General features: G+C 34.5%; 4 protein-coding genes across 7 annotated transcripts in view; 3 read left to right on the plus strand and 1 right to left on the minus strand.

Annotated features, from left to right (window-relative positions):
* LOC144840273 (macrophage mannose receptor 1-like) overlaps window positions 1-7,875 on the plus strand; it is a 43,481-nt gene extending 35,606 nt beyond the window's left edge. Inside the window, exons 12-24 of the mRNA XM_078696030.1 lie at window positions 614-892; window positions 1,149-1,280; window positions 1,692-1,946; window positions 2,581-2,709; window positions 3,231-3,509; window positions 3,779-3,907; window positions 5,087-5,341; window positions 5,946-6,071; window positions 6,260-6,538; window positions 6,779-6,901; window positions 7,128-7,187; window positions 7,390-7,492; window positions 7,643-7,875. Of these exons, the coding sequence (XP_078552156.1) occupies window positions 614-892; window positions 1,149-1,280; window positions 1,692-1,946; window positions 2,581-2,709; window positions 3,231-3,509; window positions 3,779-3,907; window positions 5,087-5,341; window positions 5,946-6,071; window positions 6,260-6,538; window positions 6,779-6,901; window positions 7,128-7,187; window positions 7,390-7,492; window positions 7,643-7,745 (2,252 nt within the window). The 3' untranslated portion in view covers window positions 7,746-7,875. The remainder of the gene's footprint in view (window positions 1-613; window positions 893-1,148; window positions 1,281-1,691; window positions 1,947-2,580; window positions 2,710-3,230; window positions 3,510-3,778; window positions 3,908-5,086; window positions 5,342-5,945; window positions 6,072-6,259; window positions 6,539-6,778; window positions 6,902-7,127; window positions 7,188-7,389; window positions 7,493-7,642) is intronic.
* LOC144840286 (putative ATP-dependent RNA helicase DHX40) lies at window positions 691-25,710 on the minus strand. 4 transcript variants are annotated; one of them, XM_078696050.1, is made up of 18 exons: window positions 25,560-25,710; window positions 24,841-24,987; window positions 23,897-24,015; window positions 22,626-22,877; window positions 21,838-22,036; window positions 20,078-20,177; window positions 19,670-19,756; window positions 19,076-19,147; window positions 18,603-18,713; window positions 18,221-18,301; window positions 17,967-18,124; window positions 17,586-17,700; window positions 17,077-17,185; window positions 16,726-16,896; window positions 16,062-16,148; window positions 15,708-15,873; window positions 14,646-14,748; window positions 691-775 (listed from the first exon to the last, which is right to left on the minus strand). In XM_078696050.1, exons 1-17 carry the CDS (start codon window positions 25,687-25,689, stop codon window positions 14,648-14,650), a joined length of 2,205 nt encoding a protein of 734 aa, XP_078552176.1. In that variant the 5' UTR covers window positions 25,690-25,710; the 3' UTR covers window positions 691-775; window positions 14,646-14,647. The 4 variants fall into 4 exon arrangements, with proteins under 4 accessions (XP_078552176.1, XP_078552179.1, XP_078552177.1 ...); XM_078696053.1 differs by lacking the exon at window positions 691-775 and adding an exon at window positions 6,282-6,421 and having other exon boundaries at window positions 15,726-15,873; XM_078696051.1 differs by lacking the exon at window positions 691-775 and adding an exon at window positions 6,282-6,421.
* On the plus strand, window positions 9,097-10,933 carry LOC144840314 (isatin hydrolase-like). Its single transcript, XM_078696100.1, has 2 exons — window positions 9,097-9,466; window positions 10,026-10,933. The coding sequence occupies exons 1-2, from the start codon at window positions 9,285-9,287 to the stop codon at window positions 10,726-10,728; spliced, it is 885 nt and encodes a 294-aa protein (XP_078552226.1). The 5' UTR covers window positions 9,097-9,284; the 3' UTR covers window positions 10,729-10,933.
* LOC144840310 (isatin hydrolase-like) lies at window positions 12,516-14,632 on the plus strand. The gene is made up of 2 exons (XM_078696096.1): window positions 12,516-12,755; window positions 12,975-14,632. Exons 1-2 carry the CDS (start codon window positions 12,577-12,579, stop codon window positions 13,690-13,692), a joined length of 897 nt encoding a protein of 298 aa, XP_078552222.1. The 5' UTR covers window positions 12,516-12,576; the 3' UTR covers window positions 13,693-14,632.
* Window positions 25,711-27,745: the final 2,035 nt, after the last annotated feature.

Consider the following 27,745-nt stretch of genomic DNA (forward strand, 5'->3'; position numbering starts at 1 on the left):
AAGTTTATGTGTAATATATCACCCTGTAAATTTATATATTAGGCCTATCTATCTAATAATCATTTCTTTGGTGTTTTTACAGATTTTTATCCCGGTGAACCAAATGATTATAACAACCATGAAGACTGTGTGGTACTTGCATACGGAAATTCCGACACATGGAATGATTACCCTTGTTACAGGAAATTCGCATATATGTGTGAAATAAGTAAGAGCATATACTGTATTATAGGACGCTTTCGATTTGTGACCGACGACCTACCTTGGACCAAAAGACCATCAAATCTGTGTCAATATCGCCATATGTGCATGTGACGTAGGTTGGTCGTGAGTCGTCGCAAATCGAACCCTCTCTAATATCACTACTACTTTGAGGACAAACACTAATATAGAATTCTTCCCTTTGCTGTTGTTTGTTTTTACTAGTATATTTTGTGGGTTCCTCTGCATGTAAAATGTCATTTTCATCAGCACACGCAAACTTCCATAAATATTTCATTATTATTTCATTCATTACAACAGTTGGGAATTTTACATATATATTATGCATCTAAGTGTGTAAAACAGTGCGGTACGGTATTATTTCAAAAAATCTACCTTTAATTAATTTCAGGTCATTTTGAAGACCAAGAACCACCTTCATACGGGTCAACTTGTCCACAAGATATTCATCTTCTCACAAAACCAAATGAAAGAAAAGTAACTGTGTTTTGGCAACCTCCAGTGTGGACAGACGATTCCTCTTGTTTCTCCAGTACCACTAACTCTCATTCTCCTGGTAAAGAAATTGAAATACCAATTGGAGTTTTAGGAAAAACAATCAATGTGGAGTACACGGCTACGGATATGGCTGGACGTTCAAGCAAATGCTCATTCGAAATAACAGTAACAAGTTAGTATAGCAGTTAAACACATTTTAAAAACAATACATAATAGAATGTATATCCATAATGATCTATATAATTTTGGCACGAGCAGGAATTGTTGGCACTACACATATTTAACAAAATTGCCTCCACTGCATACATGTACGCATATTGGACTAAATAACATTGTTTAACAAATCCCAGAAACCAGGGAAGAGTTAAATTACAATTTAACTCTACCCTGCAGAAACGTACTAATCTTTTTCAATTATTTTAATATAGTTGTTACAGAGGTAGAATTGTATAATCAGTGCCAAAATGGCGGGATGATTGAAACTTTAGAAGATGGACTTCTTTCTTGCATTTGTACTGATGGATTTACAGGATTGACATGTGAAACAAAAACAAGTTCCGGTAGGTTGAAGACAAATCGTTTTCAGGATTAAGGTTCAATTATAAAACTGAAAAATAAATGCATGAATGTTTGGGAAACGTTATAAAAAAAATGGAAGATTATACATTAGAAAGTGTTAAGAATCCCCCTAAACTATGCTGTTATTTAAGGTTCTTCACACTTAAACATACAAGATATGGAAAAAAGGAGTTAAATATAACAAAATAACATTTAAAAGTACAAATGAAAAAAAAAATAGCGTATAAAGCTGAAATAAGTAGTAGATACATTTTGTCTTGACTTTTATACTCGGCTAGGAGAGCCAAATATGTTAAATAAACCATAATAATGTTCTACATATATTATAAGTACAGTGCCTTATATAAACATTAAAAGCGTAATTTTCTTTCTTTTTTGTTTAATCCTTACAGACATTTCCTGTCAACAAGGCTGGTTATTTTTTCAAGAAAGTTGCTACAAATTTGAGTCAACAAAACGGTCCTGGTCAGACGCTAGATCAAACTGTACAGCGCTAGGTGCAGACTTAGTCGTGGTCAGAAATAAAGCAGAAAATGACTTTCTTTACGCTAACAATCCTACAACTGGCGATCTATGGATAGGCTTATCAGATATTGAGAAAGAAAATGAATTTACATGGGTCTCGACAGAATGCAGTCAATATAAAAGTGCGTATCGACCTGATAATATCTAATAAAATATATTTTTTTTTTATATGTTTAGACCCTATATTTTATTTTTCAAGTTGTTTAAACTAGCAGCGCAAGTATATTACGTTTTGTGAACGAATTTATAAGTAGTGTTTTGTGTCTTTGTTTTAAAATAAATTATAATTTTCTTTTATGTTAAAGATGTATTGTCCCCCTGAAAAATAATTTTTTACAATTTTTGTTGTTGAATATGCCATTTTAATGTCACATAATAGTTATTGACCTCGACCAAAAATTAGATCGAAAAAAAATGTATTTACCTGAAAAAACTGGAATTTAAAGCAAAAATGGTCAAATTGGCTGCCAGCCAATGAATTTTTGGTTGAATTTAACCATTTATCATTTAAACATTATTTTTCCCCGTTTTTTTTTTACGGAAGTGATTCACTTTATTAAAACTACAAAATAACCTATTCAAAGTCTGATTTAATTAATCTTCATTTTTCATGTTTTTGGGGGACAATACATCTTTAAGTGTTTTTTTGTTGTAATATACTTGTCATATGCCTATCAGTAAAAGTCCTGCAGTAAGTAAAGAGGGGTGTGTGTATTATAGAATATTAGCTAATCATTTCTTTTGATGTTTATGCAGATTTTGGTAAAGGGGAACCAAATAATTATGGAAAAGGTGAAGAAGACTGTGTAGAGCTTGATTATACGAAATCAGACAAATGGAATGATTTCCCGTGCAACAGGATATACGCATATGTGTGTGAATCAAGTAAGCGGAGATTTTATTATTATAACATTTTTATTTCTCTTTTCTTTTCTATGTACAAAGTTTGTGATAAATTAATTATAGAAAAGAGCGGCGAAACCAAAAAAAGCGAACTTGCCTAAAATTAAAACTAATAGATATATAATAGATATATATATATATACATATCAAGCAAAGAACATTAATTCTAAACCGCCCGGTAATATATATATAAAATAATGAGATACCAATTATTAACTACTAATAGGGAATACACTTGCATATTTTTTGTTTTCGACTGCATGTAAAATGTTTTATCATTCTAAAAAATATTTTCTCTTGAAGAAATATTTTGTAAAACTGTTTCTGCTGATTTTAACATTTAAATGTCACATAGTTGGAACTACAAATTATAATTTGAAAGTGAATAACTTTATTAAACTACAAAATGGCCTATTAACACTTTATTTATTCATCCTTATTTGGTATGTTTTGGGGACTAATATATATTCTAAAACTCTATGTCTATCTATAATAAATTTTAGGTCATTTTAAAGATCGGGAACCACCTTCATACGGGTCATCCTGTCCAGACGATATCCATCTTCTCACTAAACCAAATGAAAGAAGAGTAAATGTGTTTTGGCAACCTCCGGTGTGGACAGACGATTCATCTTGTTTCTCCAGTACGACTAACTCACATTCTCCTGGTGAAGTAATTGACATACCAATTGGAGTTTTTGGAAAAACAATCACTGTCGAGTACACGGCTACGGATATGGTTGGACGTTCAAGCAAATGCTCATTCAAAGTAACAGTGTCAAGTTAGTAGTTTTACAGTATTATACTGTAAGAAAGAAAGTTTGTAGGCCTACGTTTTCCGTTATACAAATCATCTATGGGGCATCAAAATGACTGGAATTGTCATGGCAAGGTTTTAAACTAAATCTAATCAAACCCATTTCCATCGGTACGAGCAGGTGTTTTTCTAGAACAAGGGTTTGTTTTTTATTGATCTCTGTATAGGCATATTGGTCTACACTACCTTGGTTTACCATAGCAATGTACTAATCTTTCTTTTTTTTAAACATAGTTGTTACAGATTTAGAATCGTATAACCAGTGCCAAAATGGCGGGATAATTACATCAGACGATGGATTGGTTTCTTGCACTTGTCCTGATGGATTTAGTGGACGGACATGCGCAACAACAAATAGCACCGGTAGGTTAAATAGAAATATGTTCGTATGGGTAAATCAATTTAACTGACAAATAAATCCTGTTTTACTCACAATAATATTCACGACGAACATGCGCAGTGTAAACTAAAGATTATAGTAAATTAGACATTATTATTATTACAGTTTAACACTAACCACAGATATATTTCTATGAATGATACACAGTATGTGTGCTAGCAAATAGTATACTGTTTGTTATTCACACTTAGAAATACACGATACAGAATACATTTTTTTTATAAAAGATGAACACAAATAACAGATATCCACACACAACGCACAAATAATATAATTGTATCGTTAAAGATCGCAGCAAAAAAAATATTTAAATAATCAATAATCATAGTTCTTAGTCATTTATATTATTAGACCAATTTCCTTTGCTGGGATATTTTAAGGACTTTAAGTATGGCGATTAGGAGATCATACTGAAATGCAGTGAAATACATTCTTTTGCAATAGTGGTGGGTCAACTCCTTATTAGGTATTTGACTGACTAAAGATGTTGCTTACATTCTCTACATAGAAAATGTATTATATAATAATACAGGATTTGCGGGGAGGGGGGAGGGGGGTTACTTAATTTCAAAATTGTGCAAAATCGCAGAAATGTCGAGGACATGTACAATGCTATGAAATATGAGGATTTTACTATTTCTAATAAGCTGACGTCAGTCAGTTTCTAATCGGAAGGAAAAAGACAATAAGGCTACTTAGTACCTATCACAGATAGGCCTAATACTGAAATGTACATCGGGAAGAACAACCGGGTATGCACACTTTTGGATATCGCTGCACCATGGCTACATCTACAAATCTGGTGTTTTCTTTAATATGTACTGCAATTACTACAGGTATCATTATTATTAGGTTCTATATTCTTTACTTACATCCCATGACGATCATATTTCTGATTCAATACACCATGAGTGTGTAGATTGGTGTACAGCATGCAAGGATAGTAATCTATGTAAATAAATATCAGCTATGGATCATCGACTATGGCGAATGCATGTAACCAATATTGGGAGGACATTCGACGTTTCTCTCTCTAAAAATGTCTACGCATGTTTGGGTGTAGAAAAACACACACACAATACAATAAACAATATTAAAATCCTGTTATTGTAATTTTTTAATACATTTTTTATTCGTTACAGTATCTTCCTGCCAAGAGGGCTGGGTGTCGTTTCAAGATAGCTGTTACAAATTTGAAGCAACAAGAATGTCTTGGTCAGACGCTAGGTCAAACTGTTTGGACCTAGGCGCAGACTTGGTGGTAGTCAGGAACCAAAAAGAAAATGACTTTCTATACACTAACAATCCTACTCGAAGCGATCTATGGCTAGGTATATCGGATGTACAGAATGAGACGAACTTTAAATGGGTCTCGAAAGAATGCAGTCAATATAAAAGTACGTATTTGGCGTCGTCTTTGGCAACACATTTTTACATCATAACAGCTTCAGCAGTATTACTGTGTTTTAGAGATTTCAGGAAGTGTGTTGCGTTGTATCAGGTTGTAGCCTAATCGTCAAGATTATATACTGTTTTATTTTATTTATTTATTTTTTATTTCACCTTATTTATAGAGGGTGACCCTAAACAGCGTATACTGACAATCAAGGGGCCCTCTTGATGAGTGACAGTGGCTGCGTGTATACTAGTACACCGGGGTAACCCCCTACTCGTCTCGAAAGATGTACTAGGTTCTTTTAAAGTACCGATGTTAATATGGCGAGGTATTATGGTTCCACTGTCTTAACCGCTTGGCCACTGACTGTTTATGACTAAATGTCGATAAGTAAAAGAAACAAGGAAATTTATAGATGAGCAATTAAGGGTTTTAAATTTAAACACTACTTCAAATAAAAACACAATTGACAGACACATTATTTGGTGACGTTAAAAGCAAATGTCAACCAAGTTATCTTATCTTATCTTTCTGAAATACTCTACATCGCTTTTTAATTATAAAACTATAGTATAGTATACTTTGATGATCTTGTGTTTTTACAGATTTTGGAGCCGGTGAACCAAATAATTATGGACACGGTGAAGACTGTGTAGAGCTTGATTATACACATTCAGACAAATGGAATGATGTTCCTTGTAGCATGAATTTCGCATACGTGTGTGAAATAAGTAAGCGGATATATACTACTACTATAGAATCCTGCCTTATGGAAGTTTCTTTAGGCCTATTCGTATGGAAAATCATTTTTAAACCATTCTTTCAAACATAAGTTAACTAGAAACTACCTTCAAACGATTAACATGCTTCGTATCTTACGGTATTTTCATTTTAAATTTAACCTTTTTGTCGATTTTAGGTAATTTTGAAGACCAAGAACCACCTTCATACGGGTCATCTTGTCCACAAGATATACATCTTCTCACCAAACCAAATGAAAGAAGAGAAAATGTGTTTTGGCAACCTCCAGTGTGGACAGACGATTCCTCTTGTTTCTCCAGTACCACTAACTCTCATTCTCCTGGTGAAGTAATTGACATACCAATTGGAGTTTTAGGGAAAACAATCAATGTGGAGTACACGGCTACGGATATGGTTGGACGTTCGAACACATGCTCGTTCAAAATAACAGTGTCAAGTTAGTATAGTAGTTTCAATGTACAATGTGAGAAGTTTTCTCGTAGCTAATTTCTGATTGCACATGCGTAGAAGTAATAGCAGTAACGTTATTCACCACTGCCTACTAGTGCGCATGCACAAACCATCTGGGGAATGTAACTTGGCTTTCTGCTACTAAGACTGAATTCGGCACGGGTAGGACGTCCTTTTACCAAAAGGTAAATATGTCTACTAATCTTCTTGAATTCATTGTTTACAGGCGTAAAATCATACAACCAGTGCCAAAATGGCGGGAAAATGAAAACATCAGACGATGGGTTGTTTTCTTGCATTTGTACTGATGGATTTAGTGGATTCACATGTGAAACAAAAAATAATACAAGTATGCTATAGAATTTGTTTTCATAAATCACCATTGATTGACAAATAATAAAACCTGAATACCAGTCCCAGCCACAATAATTATTGCCTCGTCTATCACCATTTTTGAATACGATATTTTTTTCTGTTTGTTTGTTTTAAGTCAATTTGCAGAGCTGTCTTAGGCTATATTTTTAATAAATAATTCGCAAGTTGCTAAAATTGTTTAAAATTTATTTTAACATTAGGTGTCAACAACATCACATGTAATAACCTCAGAGAAGCAAAAGCACAATCAAGCAACAAAGGTAACGACATGATTGCGAATTTGGACCACAAAAAAAAAAGAATTTTGTGATTAAAGTGTAGATACATCCAGAGGTTGTGTAAGTTCTGATGTGAACAAAGAGACAATACCTAATTGTTTTATTCCTTGTTTTATTTCTAGTTTGGTACACATATTGATTTTTATATAAAACCATTGATTTTATCACTTATTCTATTTTAAAGGTACGATTGAAAATTCAAATGGCCAAGTTTACTTGACAGTGATAGTGGTATGCCTAGTAATTACAGTTCTAATCCTGATAGGTCTAATTATTAAACTTGCAAGGTAATTATGTAAACGTCATTAAAGAATTAATAAGAATAAGCATTACGCGCAATTACGGCGAATTAAGTTCAATGACCTTTAATTGTTACGGCTGTACGTTAAAAATTGTTGAAACTACGTAACTCAATATTATAACTATTTTTCTTTTAGAAGAAACCACAAGCCCACTAATGAAATAGAGTATTCAAATCAAATGCAAATGGAAGTCAATAAAGAGGTGATTGATGAAACTCCAACAACGCTCCTCTTGTGAAACGTGTAGGCCTAAATATTCACATTACTGAGTTCATGTACATGATGGATGTCTTAAATGTCAAGCGCATTGCGAAATTATGATTGTTGTAAATCTATTGATTTAAATAAAAACGTTTTTTTTTGTAGCGAAAAAACATTGTTTTCGTCCAAATCTCTCTCGCATTATTGAGTAATTAGAAGAGAATCGCCCACATATTAGTTAAATTATCAGACCTAACGTATAAATATACCGAAAAGCCATAAAATACACGCCATTGTGTTACGATACAATATTTCGACAAAAAGGTCATCTCCAGGAATAAATAGCCCATAAAATACAATATCAAACGTGTTATCCAAACTGTTAACTAATCATTATAAAGTATTGACCAATCCTAGTTAATCCTGAGGTATTGACCAATCATAATTAATCCTGAGGTATTGACCAATCATAATTAATCCTGAAGTATTGACCAATAATAATTAATCCTGAAGTATTGACCAATCATAATTAATCCTAAAGTATTGACAAATCATAATTAATCCTGAACTATTTACCAATCATAATTAATCCTGAACTATTGACAAATCATAATTAATCTGAAGTATTGACCAAATCATTATTAATCCTGAAGTATTGACCAATCATAATTAATCCTAAAGTATTGACCAATCATAATTAATCCTGAAGCATTAAGCAATCATAATTAATCCTGAAGTATTGACCAATCATATTTAATCCTGAAGTATTGACCAATCATAATTAATCCTGAAGCATTAAGCAATCATAATTAATCCTGAAGTATTGACCAAATCATTATTAATCTGAAGTATTGACCAAATCATTATTAATCCTGAAGTATTGACCAATCATAATTAATCCTAAAGTATTGACCAATCATAATTAATCCTGAAGCATTAAGCAATCATAATTAATCCTGAAGTATTGACCAATCATATTTAATCCTGAAGTATTGACTAATCATAATTAATCGTGAAGTAGTGACAAATAAAAAAACTTGCATTAAAGGTTATTTGATACACATATAATAATATCATAATACATATCATAATAAGAAACAGCTGAAGATGTCACAACGCTTAATTTCTACTGACCTAATATATTAAAACACTATAACGAGATCCAAAGGTAAGCTGTATAGGAAGTTGATGGATTTCCAGCACAAATTCAAGAAAATGTAATTTGTCATTTCGTAGATCTAGGTAGGTACGCGACACTATACCTCAACAACAATGTTGACATGACAAAGAAAGAACGTTTGATTTGATTTAGACTGAAGCAAAACCATTGCTATTTTGTGTCTTTATTCTTCCCAACAATACTGTCACTTCTGTCTTCAACAGTAAACAAAACACCAAGCAAATGCTTTAGTGGAAATACAATGATTGGTCAGGGATGAACGATTCCTGAGTCCAAGAATTAGGCATATGTGAAGGTTAATTTAATTGAGTCTACTATCGTATATCACCCCAACACAGGACAGACGTATAACTTCACAAGTTCCCCGAGTTTTCCAGCAGGTGATTTGATTTCAGAATGTACTATACACGCTGCATGATAGTTTGCCTGGCTTTGCATGCGTTACACGCAGTGTCCGAACATGATAACGGTGACATTATTGACCTGACGTATACGTTTGACGAAAATACGTTGTATTTTCCGGGCCATGAGGGGTTTGTACAAGAAATTCTTCACCGTGGACCATTTGGACCTTTATGGTAAGTATTGTTATGGGTGTTTTGAAAACAGAGACCCGCCAGCGATTTTTTTTTTCGTACATAAGTCGGGGACCCCTTGTGAAAGATAGAAATGAATATAACTAAACCTAACTTCAAAATAATCTCTCTAGTAAACGTAAAATGAAGTTGCTCATGGGATTCGAACCCCATACACCGACATGTAAAGTCCATAGTCTAATCCACCCGACTACACAGACGGCTCGATAGATCAATTCTTATGTCACACCTTATGGCTATGACTACAGTAAAGATATTCATATTTCTTTTTATGAGGGGTCCCCAACTTATGTACGAAAAGAAATATGGCGAACCGCCAGAATCTATGTTTCAGGATTTCTCGACCCTGGTTCTCGGGTCTCTGTTTTCGTAGTATTGTATTATTACCAGGGTATACAATTAACACTCGTAGGATTACTGTAAACAATTAATGAATTAACTATGTGAATGTCCATGAAAAGGAATTGATTTTTATTGTAATAAAGCAGTCTCATTTAAGTTGAAAGTGCCTTGATATAAATCAACTGGTATTTTTTTAAAGGTTTGAATCCAATCGTATTGAAACGGGTGAGCATACTGGAACACACATGGACGCACCGGCACACTTACGGGAGGGACAGTTGAGAATTGAAGTAGTACCTGCAAGTCATCTAGTAGGACCCGGAGTAAAAGTTGACATCTCATCTAAAGCCGCCATAGACCCCGATGCACAAGTTGAAATCAATGATTTAATGGCTTGGGAAGAAGAAAATGGTCGTATACCCGATGGCGCCATTGTAATGATGTTCTCAGGTTGGGGTAAATTCTACCCTAACCGTACTGCGTACTTTGGTACGGATCGTAACGACTCGTTCACAGATGAAAACGGTGTCTCTCTTCTGAATTTCCCCGGATTCAGTACACCCGCCGCAGAATGGCTCGTTGAAAATCGTAAAATTGTAGGCGTAGGAGTAGACACAGCATCTCTGGATTTTGGACTGTCTACTAATTTCAGTTCACATGTCGTATTTTTCGGACAAAACATCTTCGGTCTTGAAAACGTGGCGAATTTGGACAAGATGCCGACGAGCGGGAGCACAATATACGCGCTACCGATGAAGATTAAAGACGGAAGTGGCGCGCCTGTTAGAATTATTGCTATAGTTAATGATGACGTCATAAATGGAGTGAGCGCTACCGCATGCAACTACTTTCTGACATTCATTGCTTTCTTCATTGGTTTTGTTCACAAAATGATTTTCTAGATACCATGGAAACTAGAATGATCTAGATAATAATAACCAGAAAATCTTTTCGCTTCTTTAACAATTTTTTCCTTCTTTTATCTTTTTTCTTATTTGTTCGTATTTTGTCTTCTAACCAATGTCTAGTTTCTTTTTCTATACGAACTATCTCTTTCTCTCAATCTTTCATTTTTTATTTTCTGGTGTACTGTAAAGCTAGCATTAATAGCTCCTCTCATATAGGCCTAAATATTCACACTACTGAGTTCATATACATGTTGGATGTCTTAAATGTCAACTAGAAGCGCATTGTGAAATTATAATTGATTTAAATAAAAACGTTTCTTTTTGTAGCGAAAAAACATTGTATTCGTGTCGCATTATTGAGTAATTGGAACAACGTCCACATATTAGTTACATTATCAGACCTAACGTATAAATATACCGAAAAGCCATCAAATACACGCCATTGTGTTACGATACAATATTTCGACAAAAAGGTCATCTCCAGGAATTGACTAATCAATCAATCAATTCGGTATTGACTAATCAAAAATAATCCTGAAATATTGACCAATCACAATTAATCCTGAAGTATTGACCAATCATATTTAATCCTGAAGTATTGACCAATCATAATTAATCCTGAACTATTGACCATTCATAATTAATCCTGATGTATTGACCAATCATAATTAATCCTGAAGTATTGACCAATTAATAAAGCTTGTATTCAAGGTTATTTGATATAATACATATCATAATAAGAAACAGCGGAAGATTTCAAAATCCAACACTTAAAGGCCAGGTGCGGGCAAAAAATTTCTATTGATCATACATTCCAATAATTATCGATCTATAGTTTCCCCTATGTTTCATAATTTTCGGGATTTTATTTGTGTTACACAAGCTTGTTGAAAATAAGCACTTTCTTATCAGTGGGGGGATAGTTCAAATTACACAGTAAAATTGAAATTGAAATTGAATTGAAATTGAAATTGAATTGAAATCTCTATTCTTTTGTACACAAATTTTGTAAATAGAGAGGCATTTTAAAAAGCTATGAAAAATAAACGGTGTGGTAAAAAATGTTATCAGATGACTAAATATAGGTAATATAACTTGAATTTTACATTTCTGGTATTTTTATTCAACTTCAGATTTTTATTTTCATACTATAGCAAAAATTATCCACCGTATATCCACCATCTTTTTTCACCTTCTAGGGAGTCACCAGAAATGTTATTACATTAGGTTAAACTACCTAACTACTGAAAAAAAGTCTTCCTGGTTTTTATGGCAGAATTTTGCCAAATTTTGTATTTGACCATATTAAGGGAAATTCATGTTTTCTCGTCTTGAGTTCTGTTAATTTATGTACAATTAACCAGATATTATATTTAAAATTCATGCCTGTACCTGAGCTTTAATATCTACTGATATTATCAATACTCTATAATATAACGAAATCCAAAGATGAAGTTGATGGATTTCCAACGCAAGTAAATATGTAATTTGTCGTTTGGTAGAAAGGTTGCGCATCATATCAGTACGTACCTATGCCTTAAGATCAAGGCATAGACACGTACGTCGATACTAAACCTCAACAACAATGTTGAAATGACAAAGACATTTGATTTAAACTGAAGCAAAACCATTGCTATTTTGTATCTTTATTCTTTACTTCCCAACAATACACAATCATTAAACATAACGCCAAGCAAACGCTTGATTGGTTAATCCTTCGTAATGTTTCATGAGTTCATGAGTGGGAGTTATGTGAATGTTGATTTAATTGATCACTCCAACTCAGGATAGACGCAACTACAAAATTTCATCGACCTGTTCAGCAGGCAACTTGATTTCAGAATGTACTACATACGCTCCGTGATTGTTTGCCTGGCTTTACAAGCGTTGTACGTGTGCGTGCATGGCAACGGTGACATTATTGACCTGACGTATACGTTTGACGAAAATACGTTGTTTTTTCCGGGCCATGAGGGGTTTGTACAAGAAATTCTTCAACGTGGACCATACGGACCTTTATGGTAAGTATTATTATCGGTAACCCGAGACTCAAGATCTGATTTTGAGATTTATCGACCCCGTAGTACTGTATTATTACCAGGGTGTACAATTAACACTCGTGGGATCACTGTATACAATTAATGAATCAACTATGTGAATGAAAAGGAATTGATTTTTATTGTAAGAAAGCATTTAAGTCTGTTGAAAGCTCCTTGATACAAAGCAACTGTTTTTTAAAGGTTGGAATCCAATCACATTGAAACGGGTGAGCATACTGGAACACACATGGACGCACCGGCACACTTACGGGAGGGAGAGTTACGGAAGGGACAGTTGAGAATCGAAGTACTACCTGTAAGTCATCTAGTAGGACCAGGTGTGAAAGTTGACATCTCATCTAAAGCCACCATAGACCCCGATGCGCAAGTTGAAATCAATGATTTAATGGCTTGGGAAGAAGAAAATGGTCGTATACCCGACGGCGCCATTGTAATGATGTTCTCAGGTTGGGGTAAATTCTACCCTAACCGTACTGCGTACTTTGGTTCGGATCGTAACGACTCGTACACAGATGAAAACAATGTTTCGATTGTGCATTTCCCCGGATTCAGTACACCCGCCGCAGAATGGCTCGTTGAAAATCGTAACATTGTAGGCGTAGGCGTAGACACAGCATCTCTGGATTTTGGACAGTCTACTAATTTCAGTTCGCATGTAGTATTTTTTGAACAAAACATCTTTGGTCTTGAAAACGTGGCGAATTTGGACAAGATGCCGACGACCGGGAGCACAATATACGCGCTACCGATGAAGATTAAAGACGGAAGTGGCGCGCCTGTTAGAATTATTGCTATCGTTGACGATGACGTCATAAATGGAGTGAGCGCTACTGCATGCAACTACTTTCTGACATGCTTTGCTTTCTTCATTGTTTTTCTTTACAAAATGCTTTTCTAGATCTAGATATTAATAACTAGAAAAAATAGTCAGTGTGTGATGGATAACCGAATGCTTGGAAGTGTTTCTGTCTTTTCGCGCTTATCCAAGTTCATTTTTTTTTCTTCTTAATTGTTTTTTTTTCAATGTTTCTTCACAGATTTCGATCTTTTTGCTTCTTTACCAATTTTTTCCTTCTTTTATCTTTATTATTTTTGCATATTTTTATTCTAACCACTTTCTAGTTTCTTCTCGCCTTCTTTTTCTATACAAAATATCTCTTTCTTTCAATCTTTCATTTTTTATTTTCTGGTGTACTGATAGAGCTAGCATTAACTAAGAAAGATAGATCATACATAACTGTTGTATTTCCTGTTTTTAATGTGTTCGGAAGTAGATATGATGTTTCTTGGCACATACACAGACAAGCATCCACTTTGGTGTTTAAGTCATTCAACTTACATTAATGTGAGAATTAATGTGAAATTAAGACATTTTGGGATTTCCTAACTGGAAAATAAGATTAAATATACTAATATTGATAGTTCTACTTACACAGAAAATATTATATTATATATATATATATTATAAATATTAAGTAGATTGCACGGGTCAGCCTTATGTAGGTTTAAATGCGAATGTGTTATGGGTTGTTTCCTGCCAGTACTGTATTACAACTTCCTGTTGACCTAGAAATTGACCTTTTACTACTACAATGTGCAACCGAAGCTAACCCAGTGGTGAGATTTTTATTTGTGTCGAAATCAGCTTTTTTCAATCACCCAATCCACCAAAAAGAGAATAAACATTTTGCAACAATTTCATTACACTTGCGGAATACTGTATACTAAAATACTGATTTTAAATATTAATATATAATCTAGACATGGATAGGATATTAAACAAACATAACAATGTATTAATGTGTTAATATTGCAATTATATTGTCCACATATTGAAATGAGAAGACTTACTTTCATTTGTGTTCTTGGCGTGCCTTCTTTCTCTCTAGGTAACGTTGTCTGGCTTCTGACACAGAGTCTTCATTGTTGCGTTTTGTTATCTTTGGAACTACACCTACAATAATGACAACATTTGTTATACAGTACAGTCTAATTACAAATATCCCAATTAGCAATATCTATATACACCCGTTTTACTGTATTATTACCAGGGTGTACAATTAACACTCGTGGGATTACTGTATACAACTAATGAATCGACTATGTGAATGGCAATGAAAAGGAATTTATTGTAATAAAGCATTTAAGTCTATTTTAAGTTGAAAGCGCCTTGATATAAATCAACTGTTTTTTTTTTAGGTTCAAATCCAATCGTATTGAAACGGGTAAGCATACTGGAACACACATGGATGTACAGCTTAATTACCGTCAATTATCCCAATTAGCAATATCTATTGCTAATTGGGATATAGATATATACCCTCACTTACTACTCATTAACCTGTCGGATTATGTCCATAGTATTATTAGTAAATCCTTTAGAAAGTTGTGTGTAACTTGTATTACTATTCTGAGTTTTGCTTTACTGTACAAACAAATGGGAGTAACATTAACAGAGTAAAAACCAATGGGGAAGCAGAAGAATGTGTGTGTGTGTTTAATCTACTGCATGTTTTAGAATATTGGTTTATCGTCCGTTTAACTTTCGGATTAAGCACTCTACAAAACCACAGTAGCCACCCCATGATCTACACACCAAAGGACAATACACTAATCTTCCCATATAGTGAATCATGTGCCTTATATACACAGGTGTATGTCCTATCCAAAAAGACGAGGTAATCGGAGGAATCAGTCTACAGATACAAGCTCTGTCTACACTATCAAACTGTTTTGATAAAAAAAGTACCCAAATATGGTAGTGAAACACCCAAATATGGTAGTGGTATGACATTTCCATATATGGGCACATCACATTTTTTGTCACATAAAGTTGATAGTGTAGACAGAGCTTAACCCATGTCACTGTCTCCCATGTTTATTGTAGTGCTGAAAAGTGCAATTGATGCTTACTATCAAACATTCTCTTACTTTGTACTGGACTTGATGTTTTTAATTCTGGTTTATTCAAGTCTTGTACTTTGTTAAGATCAGGTTGTGGTGCCAGACATCCACTCAATGAATATGCATCTAACTCATGAAGCCTTGGAAGAAGTTCACGTACCCAATCATACTGAATCTAAAAGGAAAATATTAATAAAATGAGTTTTGTCAAAAAAATTGTAGCAGTCTAACACTTGCTTCATGGTCACAAGTATTTTCAGATATGTACACAAAATGATAGTAGTCTTCCTTATAAAAGTATGATTTATCTTATCACTATTGGCGCCAATTATATAACAATGGTAGAATTAGCGTGGTACTTACCGGGCATACGGTTCTCATATAAACCTTTGAAGTCCACACAATCTCATGGTATATCACCCAATCCAAAATGTCTTCTTTTCCTGTAAGCTGAAAAAAGGTATAGTAGTTTGGGATTTAAGTATCACCTGTATTAACCTACATTATGTACATGTTTAGCATAGAGACTGTGTGAATTTTATTTCATATCGTTTATTCATGGTCGAACACAGTAAAAAATAGTACATGCTTTAAAATTTTTTTTTCTAAAAACTCACTTAAAAATACAAAAATGAGGTTAAAAGTTTAAAATTTGGTAAAATACAGATAAAATACATCGTATAAAATACAAAATACAAGCAAGATTGATGTGTGTATTAGGGTTTCTAAAAAAACAAAATGGGATTTAAGTATCACCTGTATTAACCTACATTATGTACATGTTTAGCATAGAGACTGTGTGAATTTTATTTCATATCGTTTATTCATGGTCGAACACAGTAAAAAATAGTACATGCTTTAAACATTTTTTTTTCTAAAAACTCACTTAAAAATACAAAAATGAGGTTAAAAGTTTAAAATTTGGTAAAATACAGATAAAATACATCGTATAAAATACAAAATACAAGCAAGATTGATGTGTGTATTAGGGTATCGCATTGAATGATCAAATAAACAAGGTGCTTACTGTTGATGAAGGATGTATATGTACTATTGTACCGTGACCTTCCATCGTACGGAATCCTTTCCCAGTAGGCGCTTTCCTTGCAACTTTTCCAAAGTAACCTGTGCATAGTATTCTTCGTAGTAGCTCACTGCTTGATCCTTTAAATTCATTGACTTTAGGAAATCTTTTGTCCTGTAATTTAGATTATGGTAATTAATTAAACTATTATTGATATCTATCGTTGAAAGCAAAAAGCTTGAATCTGCGGCCAGATATTTAAAGATAAATAATGGTAAAAATGAGAATATTATCAAGATTGGAAAAAGTTGCACAGAACCAGTAAGCAATTGTTTAATTTCAAATGAATCTGACCTTTTTCTGTTTTTCAACAATTGTTTTCAGCTGTTTGTGTACGCTAAGAGCCGTTTTAAGGGCTCGTTGATGGATGTAATTTTTCCTGCACCATCTACTTCGGGAATTGCTGAAAATGAGAAAAAAATGCTTTTAAAACAGTGTTCATTTAGCAAGTAAACTGTATTAACAGTGCCACCTGTGCATAATTCAATTCAAGTGGCTGCCGATGCCATCATGGGCAAATATCCGCATAAACAATAAAACAAACAATACAATGAAAATAAAAACAAGAAAACACAATTTGAATTAATTACCATCCCCAACAATGAAAAATGCATACTTTCGAAATACTTACAAATACTACAAATTCTCCAATTAAAGCTAAAAGATTTAGTTGGGTTTAGCATCATGGAACATGAGTACAACATCATTTCATGTGAGTATCAAAGTAACATAACTTACAAAATATGTGTGTGTACTTAAGAAATACAGTATTAGATAATATTACTCAAATTGTGAATTTTCACCTTTCAGAATATTGATGGAAAATTGCAAGCAAACTTGCAAAATCACTGTTACTTCCAGTAATCTGTGCCAACTCATTGTGGGCCTCACTTGCTTCTTTTTGTTGCTTTTTATCTCCTGCAAAAGAAATTAATAACCGGATAAAGGAATTTAAAAACAAAATGTTTCTCTTTGGAATGCGTTGCCTTTTGACATCTGTCAGGCAACTTACACCAGTGCCTTCAAATCTCTCCTCAAAACCCAACTTTAGAATTTTTAATTTTCTAAATGTTTTTTTTGTCTATGTAAAGCGCATTGAGGCTTTCAGCATAATGCGCTATATCAAGTACCAGTTATTATTGTTATTATTAAATAGGCACTCAAATGTTTGGTTTGCAACTTACCAGGTCTAATAAAAACATTTTCTACTGACAACATGGCTGCAATTGGAAGAAAAAGATCCTGGCAACCCATTGCACCGGAGTAGATTACCGCCCTCGCTAGGCTTGGAGGTAATGGGTAATCAACCATTAAGTAGCCAAGATCAGTTATATGACCTTTCCTGTAAATATAACAAAACATTGTTAAAAAAACAACAAACTAAGATGTTAATAAAATGTGAATGGATTTTGTAAAAATCTAGATGTTGTACTCTTACCTATCTATAGCACCAAAGTAGTAAAGTTCTCTCAAGGCTTCTAATAGCATTCTTTCTTCCGGAGCATCCAAATACGGAAAACTTAAATGAAATATTGAAATAGTTAACATGGTCAACTATTCTGGTATGCATTTTAGAAGAAATATTTTTAATGTTACTGTTTTTTGTAGCTGTCTTCTTCTAACGACACGTAGCTGGCATTGACAGATAATTAGTTTCAGTTGATGTTTACTTGAAATATACATTTATAACATGCTTTTATTTAATTTTTTTTTTATTAATATTATTTATTTATTTATTTATTTATTTTTTAAAATTTTTTTTACATTTTTTTTACATTTTTTTTTTTATTTTTTAAACTTACTTTACTTTTTTAACTTACTTAATAATGTCATGAACAGCCATACACTTTAAATTCAGCACAACACTAGTCAAACTAGAACGCTGGATTTCAGGAATAGTATCCTCCTTCATACAGTTTTCATAAAATCCTCTTAAAAAAAAAATTGAATTAAAATACATGGTGTGATTTTGCTGATTTCAACTTAAAAATATGGAGAAAAGTGTATCAACAATGAAGTATGCCTCCAAGATTGACATTGAATATCCTATGCTGCAAGTTAAGTAAGCACAAATATAAAGAATTCAAGTTTAAATTTTGTAATATAATATAATTGGTAATTATTGTACAGTAGTAACATGTTTAAAAAAGAAAGTTAGTTATATAGATATCATGTATGTGCATTTCTCATAAAATACTTACATTTATTACATTTACATTATTTATGCGGTTTTATATTTTAAAAAAATTCAAGACACAGAAATCATATTTATTGAATTAAAATATAAACTTACTTTGAATAAATTCTATAAGATTTTCCAGGAGCTGTTCGACCTGCTCTACCGGTTCTCTGAATGGCTTCTGATCTACACAAACATGTATTATTGTTATGTTATTGTAAGACAAGCATTTCTTACGTCATAAAATTATTCATTCATTCATTCATTCACATTTATTTAGTCATCATTTATAACTTTTCAATTACAGTATATAATTGACGGCAAGGATCCTGCATAAAGAAGTTTACAATTCTTTTTTTTTTTATTTTTCCTTTTAAACAAGTTGTAACAAACAAGTTGTAACACGGTTTGAACTCCAGATATATTACATGTTTTCACACATGCATACACAAGCCGTGAGAAATCTTGAGAGAAGGTCTAGTTGCGTGCATATTTGATTACTATAATTGATCAGATTAATACTGGGGCAATACAAGTGTGCGCAGTTAGAACTTGGAACAAAAACAGGCCTCTCGTTGGTGTAATTTTCTCAGAAATTGTATTCAAACTATGTAAACCTGGTTATAACTTGTTACAAGTTGTTATGTTTTGCAGATGTGAAAATGGTGTTACACAAATTGGCTTGATTACAGTAGTTTCAGCCTTTACCTTGAAATGGGTACAATCTGTAGAGCATCAAGACCAGTTCGTGGGTTGTATGTTAACTGTTTCACAAAGCCACTGTCAACAACATATCTAACAACAAAAAAGACCTCATTAACAAAATAGAACCTGCTGAAGTATCTGATGATAAATTAAAGAAATGAGTCAAATCAGACTTATTGAAAGAGAAGGTTTCAAGACTCTAGAAAGTAAAAGAACTGTGCAAAGTGGTTTTCTATGAACTGGTTACTTACCGAATACCATCAATTGTTAACTGGTTACTTACCGAATACCATCAATTGTTAACTGGTTACTTACCGAATACCATCAATTGTTAACTGGTTACTTACCGAATGCCATCAATTGTTAACTGGTTACTTACCGAATACCATCAATTGTTAACTGGTTACTTACCGAATGCCATCAATTGTTAATGATGTGCCTGCTATATTTGTTGCTACAACAACCTTCCGTACACCATGATCAGCTGGAGAGAATATTCTACGTTGAAGTTCTGAAATTGTTTTATGAAATGTTAATTGTTATGATGGATTCTATATTAAGAAATGTATTGGTTGTGAGTAGAGAAATAATTGAACTGTAGGCCTACATAATGGATGATACTAAAACAAAAGCAACGACTGTCCGGAGTGGACTGGACATATAGTACAACATGACTAAACTAACAAGTTATTTAAAGAAATTGACCATGGTTAAGAAGTGTGCACAAAACCAAGTTTGTGTCCATTGGACCATGACTAGGATGCCAGTGTGCAATGGACCATGACTAGTGGTGTGCAATGAACCATGACTAGTGGGTGTGCAATGGACCATGACTAGTGGTATGCAATGGACCATGACTAGTGGTGTGCAATGAACCATGACTAGTGGTGTGCAATGAACCATGACTAGTGGTGTGCAATGAACCATGACTAGTGGGTGTGCAATGGACCATGACTAGGATGCCAGAGTGCAATGGACCATGACTAGTGGTGTGCAATGAACCATGACTAGTGGGTGTGCAATGGACCATGACTACGATGCCAGTGTACAATGGACCATGGGCCGATTGCAATAAAGGTCTTAACCGCGGTCTTAGACTTAAGCCCAATATGAAACCATTAGCAACGATGGTCTTAGATTTAAGCCCATTGCAATAAGAAGTCTTAGCCTTAAAATTTCAGCGCCGTGGTCTTAGATTCTAAGCCTCCAGGCAGGCTTACGCTAACCGCGCGACACGAGCACTCCTAGGCTAGCTAGTAATATCATGGCGAAATTAACTTCTTTAAATACTGCTGTGAATTGATTTTATGATACTAGTGTAGAAAACTGGTATTGAACTATAAGACATGTGTATTATTATTTTTATCTACCAATTGTTTCAATAGATAAAATCTATATAGGCCCACACCTACCTGACGATCAATTACTATTAGCGGTCCACAACCGCACCAACAAGCTGTACGCATATTCTCCATACGCGGCCTAGCGCTACACTATTTTGACCAAGAAAAGACTGCATATAGTAGCATATTTAAAATTTATTTTTTTGAAATATTTGTTTGTAAACTTTAAGCATGTATTAATTAACCAATATTTACTATCAAATTACACACAATTTTGTTGCCAATATTTTTAATTATTTGCTAAAATCTCCTAGTATTTACGTAATCTTAACACTATTGAATAGGCAGTGTGTCCATTCATGCATTAAAATGGCCTCAATATGTCCTACTGAGGAGCTTGTCGCTACTCCTTATTGTTAAATTACTCTATTTGCAGTTGTTGGTATAGCGCCCTCATTTGTCGGTAACTATAGGCTGGTTTGATTCCTTCCTAATAAAGTCTCAGTTAAGAACGCTATATTGCAATCGACTTTGCTGAGAGGCTTAATGAGGGGCTTATTAGATCTAAGCCTAAGACAAAGTTTTTATATTGCAATCCGCCCCACGACTAGTGGTGTGCAATGAACCATGACTAGTGGTATGCAATGAACCATGACTAGTGGTATGCAATGGACCATGACTAGTGGTGTGCAATGAACCATGACTAGTGGTGTGCAATGAACCATGACTAGTGGTGTGCAATGAACCATGACTAGTAGTGTGCAATGAACCATGACTAGTGGTGTGCAATGAACCATGACTAGTGGTGTGCAATGGACCATGACTTACCTGTAGGCATTGAACCATAGACCGGAAGAACTAGCAGGGCTTCAACTTCTGTATCTTTTACATCGTATCGATAGTCTATCTTCTCGGACATTTGGAATAACTGGTCACATGCATTTTCAATTTCAGACTGACCAGTTAAGAAGACAAGGATATCCCCAGATGGCTGTTCCATATGAATCTCCATGACAACATCAACAACCTGCATACAAATAGAAAAAAACAACAGATGAAAAAAGGGAAATTCATATCATGGGGATTGTGTCAAAAATAAAATTGTGTACAAAGTGTTTAAGAACAATGCTTTCAGAGAAATCAAAAATCAATTCAAGTCACTCCTCAATGATCATTGGAAGTCTCTTGACTGCAAGTTTACTTTTTCACACTTATAAACACTTCAGAACATTGTGCGTACACCCGGAGCCCTAAGCATCTATATTATGATAGTCTTGGTTACAAGAAGACAGGAAGGGTCATATAAGCTATATTTAGCTTGTCAACCGACCCAATAATCCAGCAAGTATCAAGCAAGTAATACTAAATATGGAGACCTACATATTATAAAAACACCGTTCATTGCAACAATACATTACTTTTTAGAATCTTGGTATTTTGGATGCCAGTGTCTTTGTCTTCTAATAATATTTTATTTAAGTTCATACTTATTTCATTCAAAAATACCAGAAGCATCTCATGTCTAAAGCTGTGCTTTGTTAGGTGTGCCTAGACCTGTGACAAATATTGAAACAACAAATTATATAATTAATTTAGTGAGACAGATTCATTTGTACCTTTTTCACATAATTGATTGTAGTGTCATTTTTCAGATCAATTTCTTTGATTAAATCACAGTAAATATTTTTCACTGGAAAAACACGTCCAGGAATCTCAACAACTGGACAGTCATTCAGAAAATTTGAAAATTTTCCTTCATCTAAGGTCGCAGACATCACAACAATCTTGAGAGGGCGCTCTCGCTTGGATGTTGACGGCTTCTGTTTTCTATTAATAAAAACTTGTTTCACCAAACCAAATAGGATATCCTAAATAAGAATATTATAACATTATGTTAAGAATCACAAGATATACACTTTAAATAAAAACCATTTATACATCAAAATCCGGGGTACCCAATCCAAATCTGGGCTACCCTTCCAAATCCGGGGTAGCCATCCAAATCCAGTGTACCCATCCAAATCTGGGGTACCCATTCAAATCCAGGGTACCCATCCAAATCCGGGGTAGCCATCGAGATCCAGGGTACCCATCCAAATTCAGAGTACCCATCCAAATTCAGGGTACCCATCCAAATCTAGGGTACCCATCCAAATCCAGTGTACCCATCCAAATCCAGTGTACCCATCCAAATCCAGTGTACCCATCCAAATCCAGTGTACCCATCCAAATCTGGGGTACCCATTCAAATCCAGGGTACCCATCCAAATCCGGGGTAGCCATCGAAATCCAGGGTACTCATCGAAATCCAGGGTACCCATCCAAATCCAGGGTACCCATCCAAGTCCAGGGTACCCATCCAAATCCAGGGTACCCATCTAAATCCAGGGTACCCATCCAAATCCGGGGTAACCATCCAAATCCGGGGTAGCCATCCAAATCCAGGGTACCCATCCAAATCCAGGGTAGCCATCCAAATCCGGGGTACCCATCCAAATCCGGGGTAGCCATCCAAATCTAGGGTACCCGTCCAAATCCGGGGTAGCCATCCAAATCCCTCCAGGGTACCCATCCAAATCCCTCCGGGGTACCCATCCAAATAGGGAGTAGCCATCCAAATCCAGGGTAGCTATCCAAATCCAGGTTACCCATCAAAATCCAGAGTAGCCATCCAAATCCGAGGTTCCCATCCAAATCGGGAGTAGCCATCCAAATCCAGGGTAGCTATCCAAATCCAGGTTACCCATCAAAATCCAGGGTAGCCATCCAAATCCGAGGTTCCCATCCAAATCGGGGGTAGCCATCCAAATTCGGGGTAGCCATCTAAATTCAGAGTACAAATCCAAATTCAGGGTACTATGTTTACAAGTTCTGCTTAATCACCTACCGTGCTTAAGCTTCGTTCGTGGGCTTCGTCCAGGACAATCACACTGTATCTTCTAAGCTCTCTGTCTTCTAGGAATTCCCTCAATAGACAGCCATCTGTCATGTACTTGATTTTTGTAGCTAAAAAAAAACAATAAATTTGCAGAATATATTTTTGTATGAACAGTTAAACAAAAGACAAAGAGAGTAGGCCTATTATAGTAGGCTCATCCTGGCAGAGAGACATGACAGATAACAATGACAGAAAATAACAACAGAAAACAATGACAGAAAAACAACAGAAAACATGACAGAAAACAATGACAGAAAATAACAACAGAAAACAATGACAGAAAAACAACAGAAAACAATGACAGAAACTAACAACAGTAAACAATGACAGAAACTAACAACAGAAAACCATGACAGAAACTAACAACAGAAAACAATGACAGAAACTAACAACAGAAAACAATGACAGAAACTAACAACAGAAAACATGACAGAAAACAATGACAGAAACTAACAACAGAAAACAATGACAGAAACTAACAACAGAAAACAATGACAGAAACTAACAACAGAAAACAATGACAGAAACTAACAACAGAAAACATGACAGAAAACAATGACAGAAACTAACAACAGAAAACAATGACAGAAACTAACAACAGAAAACATGACAGAAACTAAAAACAGAAAACAATGACAGAAAAACAACAGAAAACATGACAGAAAACAATGACAGAAAATAACAACAGAAAACAATGACAGAAAAACAACAGAAAACAATGACAGAAACTAACAACAGAAAACATGACAGAAACTAACAACAGAAAACAATGACAGAAAATAACAATAGAAAACAATGACAGAAACTAACAACAGAAAACTATGACAGAAACTAACAACAGAAAACATTGACAGAAATCAAATGCGTTTTTGTTTGTTTTTTATTTTGCTTACCATCAGATGTACTGTCATCAAATCGTACTTGGTAACCAACTTTGTCACCAACTGCACACTTCATCTCTTCAGCAACTCTTGTTGCAACTGATATGGCAGCCACACGTCTTGGTTGAGTTACACCAATCATTCCATGATCAGTAAAACCTATACAAATTAAAGAACAGTATGAGTGTAATAATGATGTGCCCAAATATAGTAGTGATATGCCCAAATATGATAGTCATAAGACATCATTATATCCATATATGGGCACATCACATTGTTTGTCTCATAAAGTTTGATGGTTTAGACAGAGTTTTAATAAATAATGATAAATGCATTACACCATTAACAATGCCAATCAACGCGTTACACCCATCATAGTTAACGCGTTGCTTTGCTTCTTTCGTCGTATGGCACCTGGCTGGAGTATCAACTACCATTCAGATAATCAGCGAGCAGTCTTATTTTTCAATTTTAAATAAAAAATGTAAAATCATGGCATTAATTTTTTAATTTTTAAATGATTGCATAAAACAATCAATATCCAAATGATTCTAAACATTATGCTAGGCCTAGCATGTACAGTATTTAATACAACATAGCCTGTATTACCGGACTCATCCCGCCCGTAACCAGCAGAGGGCCTAAAAAGCCTTAAAAAGCCTACTACTGTATTACTAACTAGCAGGCTGTGCGGCATGCCTCCTAGGCCAAGAGTAGGGTTTTTTTTTTACCATAATCGTGCAGAAATTGAGGCAACTTAGTAGTTTTACCACTTCCCGTCTGCCCTACTACTACACTCGCACAATTATCTTTAACACAGTGAATTAATTCTTTCCTAAAACTATCAATTGGTAACTTCATTTTGCTAAATCTAGGCTCCTAGGCCTAATATCTAATATCGAGGTATATTCAGAGCGTCATTCTGGCGACTGGAGCATCCTCTACTTCTCTACGGAGCGCCATTTATGCCTTTATTAACCTCAATAATAGAAATAGTACTACGGTAACTGCTCAAGTGGACCCAATTTAGCACCAGGGTAGCACAGTGATATAAAATAGAAATAAAGTCACTAAATTGTAATATCTTTTCGTATGTTAATACACTGTGTTCAAGTGGACACAATTTGGCGCCAGTGGAGCACAGTGAAACTGATATAAAATAGAAATAAAGTCATTTAAGTTTCAATATCTTTTCGTATGTTAATACACTGTGCTCAAGTGGACCTAATTTGAAGTCACTTAAGTTTGAATATCTTTTCGTATGTTAATACACTGTGCTCAAGTGGACACAATTTGGTACCAGTGGAGCACAGTGATGTAAACTAGAAATAAGTTACTGAATGTTAATACCTTTTCGTATGTTAAACTGTGCTCCAGTGGACCCAATTAAGTTTCAATATATTTTCGTATGCTAATACACTGTGCTCCAGTGGATCCAATTTGGCGCCAGTGGTGGAGCACAGCGAAATAGTCACATACAAAAACATCGAGAACTAGAATTTAATTCGTCACTTTGACGAATTTTAGGTGATCATTTTTATAATTTTACTGATATTTAATTTTTGCACGTATGTTAAATATTACTGCAAAATATTGATTTGTGCAATCCTGTGACCTGATATGATGCTTATGGTGCTGATTGGTGCCTATTATGTGTCATATATATGCCCCATACTCTACAGTGTACTGTATATCTATATACAGTGTAACATAGGTGAAATTACGGGAACCACATCATGTTTGAATGTTGAAAAATACATCTGAAAATACTTCAAAAATATTTCAAACTTCCAGGTATATATGTTAAATATCGGTACTCTATAAAAATTAGTTTCAAGCCATATCAGTTATTTTAATAACTTGCGTTTGTCTAAGATAAATACTTATTTAGTGTCCCCGGAGAGTGCACCTATTCATGGAAATATGAAATTAAATATTAAGTCTCCAGTACTAGCCCACCATGGTTGTGGCAAAGCTAATAATAATGAAAATAGAGCCCAGAATTGCACTTATACTTATTACTATAAATAATCACCTATGATAATTATGATAATGTTAACATTTCAACTATCCAGATGCGACTTCAACATTTTAGGTGGGGTTTTCTACTTTAAAACTTGACCTCGTATATACCTAAGGCCTAGCCCGGCGGCGGAATTAGTCTAAGCTTCGAAATTGGTCTAAAAATCGACATCTTTCAAAATGTTCTATATTCGATCTTATTTTACTCTCCATTATCTCCATACAAGAACCATCGAAGACAAACTATCTGTTTAAAACATGTTTATTCTGGGGACGGTGCGGCCATACACATCAACTACCATCAAAGTTTATTCATAACATTTTACAATAGAATATCTTGCATGAATCGGACGTTTTCGCTACCAATGTAGCAACATTGATTAACAAAATCAAAATTTAACAGTGTGGCGTGTTGACCGCGAATGACTAACAATAGCATCTTTCCCACTGCACCTGCACAACCATTGCATAACATAGCACGGCATACCAAACCGTTTCGTACACCTGCGATGAAAATAATAAATGCAATTTCTTTTTAAATTGAGGGCGGCAAACATAAAATTTACGAGATCGAATACAGGTTGAAAAAAAAAATTAAATAAAAAAAAAGATGTTAAATGTGCTCTCCCTGCCTCAGCACTAAGGCCCTGCCACAGCCTTTTGGGGTCGTTCCCAGCACATCACCAGATGCATTGATGTTGTCGCCTCATGATGTGTGGTGGAAAGGGGGACGTATAATCTGTGAACCCCAAACACAGTGGTCGCATACCTTTAACTCTATTCCACCGACCAGCGTGGGAATCGAACCCACGACATACGTGTTGTCAACACGACGCTCAGGCGACTGAGCTAACTGATCATTTTGGTTTTAACAAGATTAATAGGATATTTATGA

The sequence above is a fragment of the Antedon bifida genome, chromosome 4, assembly GCF_963402885.1.
Source record: "Antedon bifida chromosome 4, ecAntBifi1.1, whole genome shotgun sequence".
NCBI lineage: Eukaryota > Metazoa > Echinodermata > Crinoidea > Comatulida > Antedonidae > Antedon > Antedon bifida.

Excerpts from the sequence above, each read along its gene's own strand:
- LOC144840314 (XM_078696100.1), top strand. The coding sequence starts at position 9,285 with ATGTACTATACACGCTGCATGATAGTTTGCCTGGCTTTGCATGCGTTA. Across the intron at positions 9,467-10,025 it reads GGACCATTTGGACCTTTATG|GTTTGAATCCAATCGTATTG; the intron begins GTAAGTATTGTT and ends ATTTTTTTAAAG.
- LOC144840310 (XM_078696096.1), top strand. The coding sequence starts at position 12,577 with ATGTACTACATACGCTCCGTGATTGTTTGCCTGGCTTTACAAGCGTTG. Across the intron at positions 12,756-12,974 it reads GGACCATACGGACCTTTATG|GTTGGAATCCAATCACATTG; the intron begins GTAAGTATTATT and ends TGTTTTTTAAAG.
- LOC144840286 (XM_078696050.1), bottom strand. The coding sequence starts at position 25,689 with ATGAAGTTACCAATTGATAGTTTTAGGAAAGAATTAATTCACTGTGTT. Across the intron at positions 22,037-22,625 it reads CAATCAATTATGTGAAAAAG|GTTGTTGATGTTGTCATGGA; the intron begins GTACAAATGAAT and ends ATTTGTATGCAG. Across the intron at positions 14,749-15,707 it reads AAGTAAGAGAATGTTTGATA|GTGTAGTTCCAAAGATAACA; the intron begins GTAAGCATCAAT and ends TCATTATTGTAG.